This window comes from Mustela nivalis (assembly GCF_964662115.1).
Source record: "Mustela nivalis genome assembly, chromosome: 14".
NCBI lineage: Eukaryota > Metazoa > Chordata > Mammalia > Carnivora > Mustelidae > Mustela > Mustela nivalis.
In genome coordinates, this window is record NC_139033.1 from 45,609,768 (window position 1) to 45,624,832 (window position 15,065).

The 15,065-nt window shown below is 50.3% G+C and overlaps 1 protein-coding gene across 3 annotated transcripts in view; it reads left to right on the forward strand.

Annotated features, from left to right (window-relative positions):
* Positions 1-416: 416 nt before the first annotated feature.
* Positions 417-15,065, forward strand: part of SKOR2 (SKI family transcriptional corepressor 2) — a 52,626-nt gene continuing 37,977 nt past the window's right edge. For 2 of the 3 annotated variants that reach the window (XM_082699814.1, XM_082699815.1), the window contains exons 1-2: positions 10,633-10,939; positions 13,056-15,065. The exon at positions 13,056-15,065 is cut by the window's right edge and continues 638 nt beyond it. In XM_082699814.1, the coding sequence (XP_082555940.1) occupies positions 13,106-15,065 (1,960 nt within the window). In that variant the 5' untranslated portion in view covers positions 10,633-10,939; positions 13,056-13,105. Of the gene's footprint in view, positions 679-10,632; positions 10,940-13,055 lie in introns of those variants that run through there. The other variant, XM_082699816.1, reaches the window with a different exon arrangement.

Sequence of the window (15,065 nt, forward strand, 5' to 3'; positions counted from 1 at the left end):
GGGACTGGGACAGGAGGAGAGGTCCCTGCTGGTAGTGAATTGCCCAAGGGCGGCACCGGAGAGGCGCACCTGCGCGCCCTGGGATAACCCTTCTCCTGGCAGGGAGCCCAAGCTGCCAGCCCGGGCTGCACGCCCCCAAGGCAAATTGCTCCTTTTTGCCCCTGGCCCCACTCCAATTATCAGGCCTCCAAACCTCCCCTAGTTTCTCTGCTGTTTAGACCACTGGGCGTGGAAAGGCGGGGGTGGAGGGCTAGGGCTGGCGCAGCACTCCTCGCCTTGCCCTGCCCTGCCTGACCAACAGGCGGCGTCAGAGATCTAGGTCTGAGCTGGGGAGTGGGGGGTGCGGATCTAAGCGAGCTAAACCTAGAAGCTGGGCGCCAGGAGAGCGACCCTCACCCCCAAACTTACGAACTTGCCCAGGAGAGGAGTGGAAAGAGCTGGGTGGCTGCAGGGGACCGCCGAGAAGGGGAGAGGCTGACGGGACAGAGTCGCGGTGGAAGCCCCGACCGCAAGCAGGAGTGAGGAGGACAGCGGGCTGCCGGCAGCGGAGGCGGATCCCGCGCTGGGGAGGCGGTAGGCGCGGCGGGAGGCAGAGAGCGGCAGTGGAGCCGCGGAACCAGAGGCAGGCGGGGAGGACCAAGCGCGGAGGGCCGGAGACCGCGAGGGCAGTGCAGTCAGGTAAGTGGCCTCGGCCTCCGCCCTCGGCCTTCCCTCCTTTGGAAAAAAACTGGGTTGAAAGGGACTCCAGGAACTTCCGGCCCCGGTACAAACCCTCCCGCTGACCCCTACCTCCACCCCTCCCCTCCCGCCTTAAAAGCACACCTATTCCCAAGTCCTCACTCCGTATCGTTTGTGGATTTTCTCAAATTCTCCCACCCGGTCCATCCCCCACCCATTCCATCTCCTCTCTCTATCTGACCCGGGAGGTTCAGGTGAATTGTCTCTAATTTGTTGCTAAAAGATTAATTGCAGAGGATGGGTTCATTTGATTAAGGCAATTAATCTTTGGTTACAGCGTCCTAGTGTCACTTGTGTGTTGGGGGGGGCCGTATAGAAAAAGATAGAGAAAGAAGCAAACAAGACTTTTTGGAGAATTGTGGAAAGAGGCTACCCCGCCTGGGACTGCAGCAGCGTCTTCGCGCCTATACCCCGGCCGCCCGCGGCGCGGTTTCAGCACCTCCAAGCTAGGACAGCGACTCCCGCGAGCGCGCCTGGTAACTTCCGGGTTTCAGGAGTTTACGCCGCGCAGGCAGAGGCAAGAGCTGACCAGGACCAAGGGTGCAGTCCCCCCAGCTCTCCCCGCTTTTCCTGTGTCCTCGGTCCAACCATGTGGGCTTCCCTGTCACCACTTCACAGCAGGATCCGACCAAATAGAGTCGGAAAAAGGAGAACCCCCCCCCCCAAAGGCTCCTAGAAAAGTTCCCAAAGCCGGAGTTTTCTCTTTTCATGAATAATTAACGCCGGTCATAAATAACTGATGGCGGCAGTGGAGAAGGGAAGAGGGAGGAGGCCGGCGAGAGAGCCAGGGCGGCCAAAGAGAGATCGAAGAGTTTGTTAAAGGACCATTAAGGAGGCCTTGCTGGGAACGGCATTCGGCTTTCCTCCGTAGATCACGCAGAACGGTTCCACCCAGGCCTGGGGTAAAAGCGGGGAGCGAAGGCGCCCAGGGGAACCGAGATTGTGCTGACCAAGGCCAGAGCACCCATGCAGGCCCCGGTCTCGGCACTTTCCCTATCCCCTCTTTTCCACCCAGGACTCATCTTCCCAGAGCCCTTGGAACATCAAGTCATCCCTGCGCCTCCGTGCCCCCCTCCCAGCGCCCTCCTCCGCCCCTCCCTCCACTCAGGTCCAAAGTGCAAAAATTCTAGGTTAGGTAGTAGAGACCCAGGGATGAACCTGGGCTTTGAACTCTGTCAGTTCTGTCCAGGCCTGTGGCAGGTCCTGCCCAATCCCAAATAATTTGCAGGCACCTTCCCAAACCACCCCCTTCGACCCCAGATTGTACCATATCATTCTTTACAGGCTGATCCAAAGTTTGGGGACTCCAACTTCAAGCTTCTCTTTTCCATCTGCCCACACCAGAACCTGGAGGAACAGGGTATTTACATGCGCGCGCGCCCATACACACACACACACACACACACACACACACACACACACACACACGCTGCTCCATGCTCTTCCACTGCCCCTCCATTATCTCCAATTCCTCACTTCTTCTGAAAGTTAAACATACTGACCTCTGGCACCTTGTGTCCATCCTAGCTGAACTGAGACTCTTGGGCAGGGGTCTCAGGACATGGAAGAAAGCCCAAAAGGAAACCCTTGCTCCTAGTTTGGAGGCCTGTGCCAGGGCCTTTTGATCCCTCTAGGAAACACTGGCTTCTCACCAGTCTGCCTCAAATGGCCAGTGCTTGTTTTTAGAGTGAAAGTACTGAAGGCGCCTCAGCCTGGCAGCCAGCACAATCCTTCACAAGGACTCCTTAGGCCATCCCACAAGCAAAGCCATGCTTTTCCTAGTGCAATTTGTCACAGGCTCTGGGTAGAAGATATTGGAGACTGTACCAACCACTGGCTGTGAGATTGGGTTTTGCTTTAGGGGCAGGCCGGAGCCTCTTTTTTGAGCCTTTCCATTGGTTAACAGCTTCTACCACACCTACTTCCTTTATGATCAGCTCCTGACCTCTGGATATGCCAAAGGTCATCCTGGCTTTTCTGGACTGGGAGCTGTGGGTAACTTCCAGAAAGGAAAATTGGACCCTAGATTTTTAAATGAACATTCTCTTTTTTTTTTTTTTTTAAGATTCTGTTTATTTATTTGACAGAGAGAGATCACAAGTAAGCAGCGAGGCAGGCAGAGAGAGGAAGAAGCAGGCTCCCCACTGAGCAGAGAACCCCACATGGGGCTTGATCCCAGGACCCTGAGATCACGACCTGAGCCGAAGACAGAGGCCTTAACCCACTGAGCCACCCAAGCGCCCCTTAAATGAACATTCTTTCTTCTCTTTATGTTATATTAAAGAAAACACTGGAATTGCTTTTATTTTCTTGACAACCTCATCCCCAATCCAACACTCTCCAAAACCTGAGCTTTACATTTCTAACAACTGGGAAGTTCTGGGTGGGGAAGGGAAATGAAGAGAGAATAGGGAGGTTTTAGGGAATTGTCTCCCTTCCTCAATAGGGACTAGAGACCCAGGAGAATTGTGAAACTAGACAAAGGGGTGGGAGGAAATCAGATCTAGGGAGTTAGGGGGTGGATAGCCTGGAGCCATGGGTTGTTTACTTCTCATATAAAATATAACTCCCCCAAGCAGGAAGTTACTGCAAACAAGAATCAATAATGAATGAATCTCCTGTAATAAAATACTTACATAATTAGCACAAGTCAAGTGGTTGCATTATGTTAACCTTTTGCAACTCTGAGCTGGAAAATTTTGCTCCAGAATTCCTCAGAATGCTGTTTTCATTCTCAAGAGAGGGTGAGAGCCAAGTGTTCACCCAGCCTTCCACTCTGTTATAATATGGTTTTCCATTTCTGAACCAGAACATAAGTACTTCTGAAATATAACAGAAAACTCTCTTTGGTGAATTCAAAACAGTCATTAACATTCAGTTTTAAGTGAATGTTAACAGTAAATAAAGAAATCTCTTGATTGTAATAGTAGTAACAAAGCAATAATTACCCAGTAGGTGGTCATCAGTAATGATAAATGTATCATTATTACTGTGTGAGTCTGGGAACTCAGTTTTGGAAACTACTTCAGACTTTTTAGTAGCATGGCTGGTTACAAAGCATTTCTTAGCCTGCAAAAGCCATATAATTTTATACACAATTTAGGTGAAAATAAATTTAAATCTGTATATTACATTTTTAATTTCAAGTTAGTAATTAAAGTTGGTTCATTATATCTCCTCTGAAACCCTCAGTGCTCATCTCCGCGGTTTGTTTGTACAATTTGTTTCTAAGACACCCAAGGTTACACAGTTCTAAAAGATGGAAAATTTAATTATTTGCCAACATGAAGAGTTTGTCGATGGTATCATAACACATCTTGAAAAAGTTTGGGACTGATTAGCTATTTTCACTTTGAACCCCTAACCCCAAGGAAGAAAGCCTTTTTTGTTAAAAAAATTTTTTTTTAATACACAAAATAGAAAATGCCTGTGAATGTTCACTGGTTGCTATGTTTTCAAGGGAAAAAAAAAAATCAATGACTCAGATTTCTACCCCCCTCTTTCCTGGGATTTATTTTGCTAATATCTAATTTCACCTCTTGCTACCACTGAGTTAACGACTGCAGGCAGGAGGAACGCTGAAAGCATGATGATCACTGGGTAGCCAGAGAGCACATGATAGTTTAATAGTGTATTAGCTAATGGGATCAAGCTCAATGGCAAAGTAGCAAATTTTCTAACAGGGAGGGGTGGGAGGAAAGAGAACAGGAAAGGGAGGGAAATGCCTTCATTTCCCCAGGAAATAAAATCCAATGTTCTTTCCACCAGTGTCAGCTGGGAAGATGTTAAATGTGTATCTATGTCATTTTCTCTCCTGTGACATGTCAACAGACAATACATACCCCCTCCCCCAACACCCACTCCTCTGCGTCCCGTCTCCAAGCTTCAAAAGGTCCTGTTCCACACCCTTTATGCTTCTTCAGTCTCAGTTTTTTCTTAAATTTTTTCCTTGAAACAAAAGAGCCAGATATTTAAAAAAAAAAAAAAAAAAGCCCCAAACCATATTTCTTATTCTTGGTGATAGTTGGAGTCTTCCTACAATTAGAGTCTTTTGCATAAATCCACCCAAATACTTGCCTTAGTTTTTCCTCTCTCACAGCCTCTATTTCTTGTTCCACTTTCTCCCTTCTTTTTCTCTCCCTTTTCTCCTCTCCCTTCTTTAGGAGTGGCAATCAAAAAAGGCAAGCATCTTGCCTCGTTATTCATTATTATAGCAGTATCTTTGAGTCTCATCTTTGCCAATGAAAACTCCATGTAGATGCCTATCCTTTTGTTGTAGCGACCTAGGTTATTCAGAAGCAGAGACAAAAGCCTGAAGTGATGTGATCTAAATGAGCTCTGGGGTTTTCCAGCTGGGACCACCTCCATTTCAAAAGACCCCCTCCTTGCTAATATGAGGAGGAGGGAAGTGGAAGGGGCGGGTACATATGTGTATGCATGCACAGAGAGAGAAAGAAGAGAAGGAAGGGAGAGAGCCTAGTGGGCTATTCCTTGTGCTAGAGTCCCTCTTTGATGCACATTCACAGGTGTGTTCAAGGAACATGTATTCATGGGCATATGTGTGTCCTCGGGTATTTTGTGTGCCTTTGAATTTTATTTTGGTCAAGTAATATTTGCTAAATAACCACCAAGTACACCAAGGACATGTTCCATTCCATATTTTATTACTTCATGTAAATTATGTGCACATGTGTGTACCTTGCCGTGTTTACAAGTTTGTGAGGATTTGTGAAGAACTGTGAACTCTTTGTTATAAAAACAAAAGTTCAATAGCAAATGCTTCCATTAGTCTCTGGCCTCTGTGAACCAGTAAGGTAAGAGCCTTCTCTGCCACTTACCCGAGGGCACATTTTCTTGTGAGAATGATTTCCTTTGATTAAGGAGAATTGAATCTTGGTTCGTTGTCCTACAGTCTATTTCTTACAGTTGTTTGTAAGAAGGATAAGGACTCTCGCTGATTTCCATAGTCATTGGTGCACAAGGATCTCAAGAGATCACCAGGGCAGGGATACAGGTGCAAATGTGTTCATTTTCCCTTCCTTTCCCCTGTTGTGGTTTAGGTTTTTATGTTTGTGCTCCCACTGCACTTCCCTCAGCCCTCCCTGGCCCCAGGGGAAAAGGCCCTTGTTTATAGACAGTATTTTGGAGAAGGCTCAAAGAACAAGAGCCAGCCTCAGAATGCTCAGAGGCTTTTTTTTTTTTTTTTTTTTCATTTCTTCCGTGACTGCCATCATGGATGAGTCTTTAGTTTGCTCCTCGTCCTTGGTTTGCTTCATGTAACTTCAGCTAGAGCAATGGAGGAAAAGCCAGGGAGTCTGAGCTGTGCTTGCCAGGCTGCAGAAAGCTCCTTTGGATGGAAAGTGGGAACCAGGGTTTATCGGCAATAATTATCATTATGGTCATTTTCATTGGTAATTTTTATTATCAACGTATTTTAAATGGGCTAAGCAAACACTAGCAGTAGTTCTGGCTACCTTACACAAAATAAACACTAGACCAATTAGGGGCACAATAAAGTTCTAATGAAAGAGACTAAGATTCCTCCAAGGAACTTGGCTCCCTCTCTGCTCACCACTAAGCTAAAATGCCATTGATGTCTTTTATTCTGGGACTGTTGAATGTTTCTAATATTATCTTGCAATAGTACAGGCCTCATCCTCTGAGGAAGGTACTACCATATATTAAATGACTACTGTGCGCCAAACACTTTACATATATTACCTTATTTAATTCTCAAACATCCCTGAGAGTTACATATCAATCTTCTCATTTTGCAGATGAAGAAATCAGGGCTTAGGGAGGTTAGGCATAAAAGCAAAATTCCATAGCTACTAAGTGATCAAAGAGATATTTATATCATTTTATCTGACTGAATCCATACATTCTGATACACCAGAATTCTTGTGTCCCTTCCATTTCTGCGAATCTTCCAGTTTCCTTCTGGGCCATATGAGTCCCCTCCTGCAGATTTGGAACAAATATCAATGCCCTACCTGATGCAGAAATACCAATGTCAGGGACACCGAAGCAGTACTATTTCTGCTTAAGAGTTTAGAATGGGGTAAGAGGGAAGGAATGCGAGGGATAGAAGATGTTTCTTTTATCTGTAACTGTCATGAGTTCTCCAATACCAAACCTGGGAGCTGGAGAAGAGAAAATATCTGGTATCTGTAATTGTAGTGAATTTATATTGAGACCTTTATCTTCCTTGTGGGCCAAGGCAAATGCTATCCATGGAGATGGGACAGGTGTGGCAGAAATAGGGAATATGTTTCTGTGCCCCCACCCTGCCTGCCTAAAACTCTTCAAAGCCAATGTCGAGCCGGGAGCCTAATCTAGGACTCTGAGGGTTACAGGACGGGAGCCTTCTTCCGGGAGGGCTTTGAATGCTATAGGATCTGCTACGCCTCTGAGCGGTAAATTCGCGTCAGCACCGCGAACAGCTCCTGCCCCTGCTTTGGCCTTGGGATCGAACCCGCAGGGTGCCCCGGCCGCAGCTCGGAAACAGACTGCGTCCAAAGTGAAGGACTCCCCGGTCAGGTTTGGGTTCGCTTCAACCAATTGTTAAAAGCTGCAGCTGGAAACCACCTTCCAGGCTGCCGCGCCGGCCCCGTGAGCCTGCATCCAGGCGTCGCCTCTCCAGTTCCGAGAGGACCAGCTCGGTTTGCGGTTTTCCTTTGGGTCCGGTGTCTGGGCTCCTTTACCGGTCCCTGGCCTGGGTGAACCGCAGCCGCCCGGAACGGAGATGAGAGTGGAAATGCTCTTCTCTGTGTGGTGATACATCATGCAAACGGGTGACACCAGTTTAACCAATAAAACAATTTGAATCAATTAGCCGGCTGAGGAGAGTCCCGACGTGTAAAATGCATGTCAGCTCGAATAGGAAAGCATTGATTAACTCAGCCAGACCTGCCGCCTCCCACCACCGCCGGCTCCTCCCTGAGCCTGCCACGGTCCCAGGGGCGAGGACAGGGACTGACAAGAATCAGGCACCCCTGGCCCAAGAGAGGAACATAGAAGGAAACTTGTTCAAACTGAGGAGAAAGCAAAAAAGTCAGAGACACTGTGGGTGGCAAAAAGTTGCTCACAGACTCAAAACATGTAAACAAAATGTAATTTCGCAGTCCAACTGCGGATTCCCTGAAACATGGAGTCTGGCTTTGAACAACTGTTCTCCACCTTCACCTTCCAAAAATATAATTGGTCTGACAGCCCAAACAGGAACCCAGACTCATTGGGGGAATAAAATTTTGCACTGTCTTAGAATTATTTGTAAATGTACTTAACCTAACATCACACATTTCCCTTTTCAGTGAAATGTTACTGCATTAAAAGAAAAGACTTGTATGGCAGTAAGCCCCCAAAATAATGTACAAATTAAGGGAAGGAGGTGGCTAGAGGTACCATTGAGTGTGGATTCACTCCTCAGGGTAATTTGGGGTGGGAGGGAACACAAAGATTTATCCTGTTTTTCTTTTCAAGGAAAGGTGTTTTTGAAGACATGTTTCAAAATAGGGATCTGTAAGAGGAAAAGGAGTTTGGGGGGTTGGGACAAAGATGAGAACAGTTCCACAAGAAAGGAAAGATCCCATGGTGCCTTGCGGTACATTAATGAGTTGATATGACTTTTCACCCCCCCCCCATTTTCAAGTCTTAAAATCCACTCCATTGTCAGGCGTCCTTTCCAAGCAGCACACACTTTCTTTTTAGCAGTCTGGGCTCTAGGAATAGTAAGCAAGCCAGACCTTGCTTTGTGGGAGACCCTGACCCCAGGGAAGGGACAGGGAATGTAGGAAAAAAGAGGCCTGGCTCGGGAACCTTCAGAAGAGCACAAGGCCTTCAGCCTTAGGAGGGAAAAGATTTGTGAATGACCATGACACTCTTTTGGCTAAGGGGCTGGGGAGGCACAAAATGTGTTTTCTTTTCTTTTTCTTTTCTTTCTTTCTTTTTTTAAGAATGGGAGGCTTGACATTGGGGAGGGTATGTGCTATGGTGAGTGCTGTGAAGTGTGTAAACCTGGCGATTCACAGACCAGTACCCCTGGGGATAAAAATACATTATATGTTTATTAAAAAAAAAAAAAAGAAGAAGAAGAAGAATGGGAGGCTGGGGGGGGGGGGCACCTGGATGGCTCAGGTTAAAGCCTGTGCCTTCAGCTCCCGTCATGGTCTCAGGGTCCTGGGATCGAGCCCGCTTTGGGCTTTCTGCTCAGTGGGGTGCCCGCTTCCTCCTCTCTTCCTGCTTGCGTCTTTGCCTACTTGTGATCTCTGTCAAATAAATTAAAAAAAAAAAAAAAAAAAAAAAGAATGAGAGGCTTGGGAGGCAATTGGGAGGGAGCACTTCAGTGACTTCAGCTCCTTTGGACAGAGCCTAACTGGTGCAGCTAATGCCTTCAGAAACCAGGAAATGGGCAAAAAGTTATTTCACTGCCATTTAAAACTTGTGTCCCCCAAAAGTCAAAATTTTCATAACTCTGAAACTGTTTTTTGGCATTTTGATTTAAGACAGCCACAAATCCTACTTCTCTCACTTTTCTGTTTGATCTACTCTGTTTGGTTTCTTGACTTTTGGTAAAGTGTTAAAATTGCTCATTTTCCCTTCTGTACTTAGGGTGGTTCATTGTTAATGCTCTAGGATGGAGTCTGCTTGGACTTCCCAATTCCTGGCTAATAAAGTTTGTTTGATCACTTTTGCAATGAGACGGCCCAATTCTAAGCCTGTGTGTTTACCAGGCAGCAGTTGAAAATTCAGTTATGAAACTAAAGGAAAAACTTTAACGATTCCCAATCCCAACCCCTGCTGGTATCCTGCAAATAGATAGCTTTTTCCCTTTTTGATAAACTAGGGATAGTCATTTTGACTCCTGACACCTGATCAGTTAAGAGACAATATACTGACACTTCATTATATTTTAGGGTATGTCTCAGCTTGGGGAAGCCATGGCAAAGGGTTATTTCTCATCCTGACAGCTTTTATTTTATTTTATTTTATTTTATTTTATTTTACTTTCTGTATGGTCCTACATACTTTACATATGATCCTACATTCTTGGAGGAATCTATTTTTCTGGGAGAATTGGTAACTTGCTCAATGTGGGTCAGGTTTGGGGGCCTCCTTGCTTTCCAAACTCGCCTTTTCCTTAAGCTGAGGTGGCCTGCATGGGTCTTAAAAAATGGATTAGAGAACTATTCTGAATGAGTTGATAGATGAGTACACACACACACTCACTGGGGTCCTTACTTAACTGTATGATTTCTAAAATAGAAAATGTTGCTATGACCACCTGTATCTTGTCCTAAAAAGCAAACGTATATTCAAAAGCAAGGACACTCTTCATGCTTCCTTCCAAGTTTCTAGACTGGGAACCCCACGCAGAACTTCTCCCCTTTTTCTCATTTCGCAATGTTTCAAAAGAGGCGATGAAGTTAATCTATTCTCCAGCTGACTGTGGTTTCTCTGTCTTCGGAGGTACAGTGAGGCTGCTGCTTTGCACCGTGTACCAGAGGAATCATTCACGAAGGAGGGGGGCTCAGAGAAATAAGGGGAGGGGACAGCAACGGGCAGGGATACAGTCAATTTAGAGACGTCCTTCTACAATCCGGGGCCTCCAGGATCCAGGTCTCCAGGATGCACGCATACTGTTCGACTCTCCACTCCTAAATCAGATCTGCTGCTACAAGCACTATTGGCTGCGTTTTTTGCTCCGGGGTTGGAGAGGTTGTTGTCAATTGAGGGTTGGTTAGGTGTTAGCTTTCTTGCCTGCTGAGAAAGGATCTCGATGTGGCTCGATCTCGCTTTTCCTCCCCCCTCCCACCCTGTAACATGCCAGCCCTTTAATGTGGAGTGTCAGGGAGACGGTGACGTCACCTTGCCCGCTGGGTGGCGTCCCCTCGGTCCGACAGGAGTTCAGAGACAGAGAAAGGCGCTGTCAGACTGCGCTCCACCTGGGGCTCGCCTGCCGCGGCTTTCCGCGCGCCCACACTTTCTGCGGTCGAGGGGACGCCCCGCCACAATTCAGGCTGTCGTTCTCCCCGGGCCCGGGTTCGAGCGCCATTAGCGCCGACGAGCGCCAGGATCTTCACACGGAGCCCTCCGGAGTCCCGCCCGCTGGATTCGAGGACCCGCTTGGATGCTTCGCCTCCGAGCGCCCTCGGAAGATGGGCCGGCAGCCACGCGCGTAAAGACACCTAAGGGTTACCAGGTACTGCTGAACCCGCCGACCCTGCCTCTGCACACAGTTGAGCGTCCCAGCGGCGGGGTGTTCCGGGTTACGCTGAGGGGCAGCGGCGGGCTGCGGTGGCGGCTGGTCTGGGATCCAGGGGAGTTAAGTTGGGGGTCGCTGGCTCCTGAGTCGGACAGGCAAGTTCGCCAGCTTCCCTTCTCGGGTCAACTAACTTTCGTCCCCTCTCCCCCGACCCGCTTTAACCCCCCACCCCCAACCTCAACCCTCTTATTTCTGTCTCTGCTCTTACAGGAGTTTCTGGGAGGGTTTGGGGTGACAGTGGAGGACACCCGGGTGGAGGCACCCTGCCCAGTCTACAGCTGCTAAGATTGCGGGTCTCGAACGTAAAGTCAACTCTCCGCCAGGGCCGGGCCCACGGAGCGCCGTTGCTCCGCAACGAGAGTTCCCGTTATCCCAGGGTCTTATTAAGATCCCGAGAACCCTGTTTGGAAGGGAAATGAGCATTGAAGGACCATTTGGTGAAGCTAGGGCCGGTTATGTTAGGCCCAGGTATCACATTGCGCCTTGAACTGCCATTTAACGCCCTGTCCCCTGAAAAAATTGTCTCTGATCCATCCGAAGTGACAAGCCAGGCTCTCGTCTCGTTTGATCGCGTCGAGGTTTGTTCAGCCTTCCTGGAGGCCGCGGAAGGTAATGAGAGCTGAGGATCCAGGGGGCAGCAGGGCAAAGGCATCGGGATAGATGTCGTAGGGGTCCAGAGAGGGCAAGGACATGGCAATTTGGATGAAAGGGTAAGATAGTATCTAGGAAATCGCTGTACAGCAAAGTCCAGTGTACTTGGCCAGGAGTGGCAATGCTTCCGGCCATCGGTGATTTATCAGGGCAAAAGGTAGTGGTCGCAGCGGCACCCCGCATGACATGTAGCTATGGAAAGGTCACTGTCTTGTCTTCCTAGGGAATGAACAACTTTGTTTGGTTTTATTTAGCAGCGTTAATCGCAAAGATTTCTTTCGCTTGGTTTTTGTGTGTTTTCAATTTACTGGATATTTCCCCGTTTTATGGTATCCCAGTGACCAAAGAAGATAGAAATTTTACTGCAGGCCTAACCCCGGGCTTCTGCTTTCAACACTCCCACGGATTACCTGGTCCACGAATTATCTAAACCATGGGTCAGCTTTTCCCTCTTACAGATACAGAGATATCTACCTAGATCAGAAAAAGAAGTGTCACAGAAAGTTGTTCATCTCACGACAAAATTGGTCTTTTAAAGCCCGCCAGTAATGATCGCCACAAATTGTTAGTTTCTTTACACAGTTTCTGGGCTTTCACAAAATCACCTGTGCTTATTTGTTCATTGTCATGAAATGACAGAAAACAGTTGTTCAATGCCTACACATCTACAACTTCATCCTCTGAAACTGTATCTCTGGAACCAGAACCACTGAGTTCAGCAAGTGGCTTTTGAAAGATTGAAAGTAAGATGGCCTGTTTTGGGCAATCATGCATATGGCTTTGTACATTTTCCTATCTTTCAAAAAAAATTCTAATTGCAGTATCAAAATATCTAATGGCAAAGATGGGGGAGGAAGGATTTCGTTTTGCTTTAATAAGTTGTGTCTCTAGCAGTAGTGCATCCCCCCCCCCCCCACAGAAACCACGAGTACCACAAAAAAAACACTTTTTTAAAGTTTTGGATTTATTTTTTTTAACCAAAATCAATCTATTTTTAAGCAAATGTAAATGGTCTTTTTAAATTGGGGTTTTGATGACCAACCCCCAGTTTTCTATAATTTTAGCAGGTATGCCATTTCATTCTAATAGCGTCTATAAATCGGGGATAAGTTTTTGAGTTTCTTAGGAATTGATTGCATTTTTTTAAACCCACAGTTAAGTTACTTTGGATGTTTAGAATAGAAGAAAAGTAATTCCCAACCCCTGCATTTCCAACAGACAACCTTGAAGACAACTAAGCGGGATGACCTCTGTGCCTGAAACTTGGTCCCTTTGCCCAGCGCTAATCTTGTCTTAGCCAGAGCAAGGGAGTCATTATAATTGTTTAGTTAGCAAGTCAGCCCATCCCATCTGTTTTAGACTGAAAAGGCTCCTAGTCAACGCTTTCTCCTTTCCATTCCAGTCTCCAAGACAGACCCGGAGGGCTGGGCCCGGGCTTTCGCCGCGGAGGAAATGGCTTCCAGCCCGCTGCCGGGGCCCAACGACATCCTGCTGGCATCGCCGTCGAGCGCCTTCCAGCCCGACGCGCTGAGCCAGCCGCGGCCAGGCCACGCCAATCTCAAACCCAACCAGGTGGGCCAGGTGATCCTCTACGGCATTCCCATCGTGTCGTTGGTGATCGACGGGCAGGAGCGCCTGTGTCTGGCACAGATCTCCAACACTCTCCTCAAGAACTTCAGCTACAACGAGATCCACAACCGTCGTGTGGCGCTGGGCATCACGTGCGTGCAGTGTACGCCGGTGCAGCTGGAGATCCTGCGGCGCGCCGGAGCCATGCCTATCTCATCGCGCCGCTGCGGGATGATCACCAAGCGAGAAGCCGAGCGCTTGTGCAAGTCGTTCCTTGGCGAAAACAGGCCCCCCAAGCTGCCCGACAACTTCGCCTTCGACGTGTCTCACGAATGCGCCTGGGGCTGCCGCGGTAGCTTCATTCCCGCGCGCTACAACAGCTCTCGCGCCAAGTGCATCAAATGCAGCTACTGCAACATGTACTTCTCACCCAACAAGTTCATCTTCCACTCGCACCGTACGCCCGACGCCAAGTACACGCAGCCGGACGCAGCCAACTTCAACTCGTGGCGCCGTCATCTCAAGCTCACTGACAAGAGTCCCCAGGACGAGCTAGTCTTCGCCTGGGAGGATGTCAAGGCCATGTTCAACGGCGGCAGCCGAAAGCGCGCGCTGCCCCAGCCGGGCGCACACCCCGCCTGCCACCCGCTCAGCTCCGTCAAGGCAGCCGCCGTGGCAGCGGCAGCTGCGGTGGCTGGAGGGGGGGGACTACTGGGTCCGCACCTGCTGGGGGCGCCCCCGCCCCCGCCGCCGCCTCCACCCCTGGCAGAGCTAGCTGGCGCGCCCCACGCCCATCACAAGCGGCCGCGCTTCGACGACGACGACGACTCGCTGCAGGAGGCGGCCGTCGTGGCTGCAGCCAGCCTCTCGGCCGCCGCCGCCAGCCTCTCGGTAGCCGCGGCCTCTGGCGGCGCCGGGGCGGGAGGGGGCGGCGCCGGGGGCGGCTGCGTGACCAGCGTTGGCGCCAGCGCGGGCGCGGGCGCGGCGGCTGGCGCCAAAGGCCCGCGAAGCTACCCGGTCATTCCGGTGCCCAGCAAGGGCTCTTTCGGGGGTGTGCTGCAGAAGTTCCCGGGCTGCGGGGGGCTCTTCCCGCATCCCTACACCTTCCCGGCCGCAGCCGCCGCCTTCGGCTTGTGCCACAAGAAGGAGGACGCGGGCGCCGCGGCCGAGGCCCTGGGGGGCGCCGGCGGTGCGGGCGCAGCGCCGAAGGCCGGCCTGTCTGGCCTCTTCTGGCCCGCGGGCCGCAAGGACGCTTTCTACCCGCCCTTCTGCATGTTCTGGCCTCCGCGGACCCCAGGCGGGCTTCCAGTGCCCACCTACCTACAGCCCCCGCCCCAGCCGCCCTCGGCGCTCGGCTGCGCGCTTGGAGAAAGCCCGGCCCTCCTGCGCCAGGCCTTCCTGGACCTGGCTGAGCCCGGCGGCGCGGGTGGGAGCGCAGACGCTGCGCCCCCGCCGGGTCAGCCCCCTCCGGTGGTAGCCAACGGCCCGGGCTCCGGCCCTCCGCCTCCTGCTGGGGGCACGGGCCCCCGCGACCCTCTCTTCGAGTCGCCCCCGGGCGGTAGCGGTGGGGACTGCAGCGCGGGCTCCACGCCGCCGGCCGACCCCGGCGCCGTGTCCGGTGCAGGCGCCGCGGCCACCGGAGCGGGCCCCGCGGGAGCCCGAGTGCCCGCACCCCACCATCCGCACCTCTTGGAGGGCCGCAAGGCAGGCGGAGGCAGTTACCACCATTCGAGCGCCTTCCGGCCGGTGGGCGGCAAGGACGACGCTGAGAGCCTGGCTAAGCTGCACGGGGCGTCAGCGGGAGCGCCACACTCGGCCCAAGCGCATCACCACCACCACCATC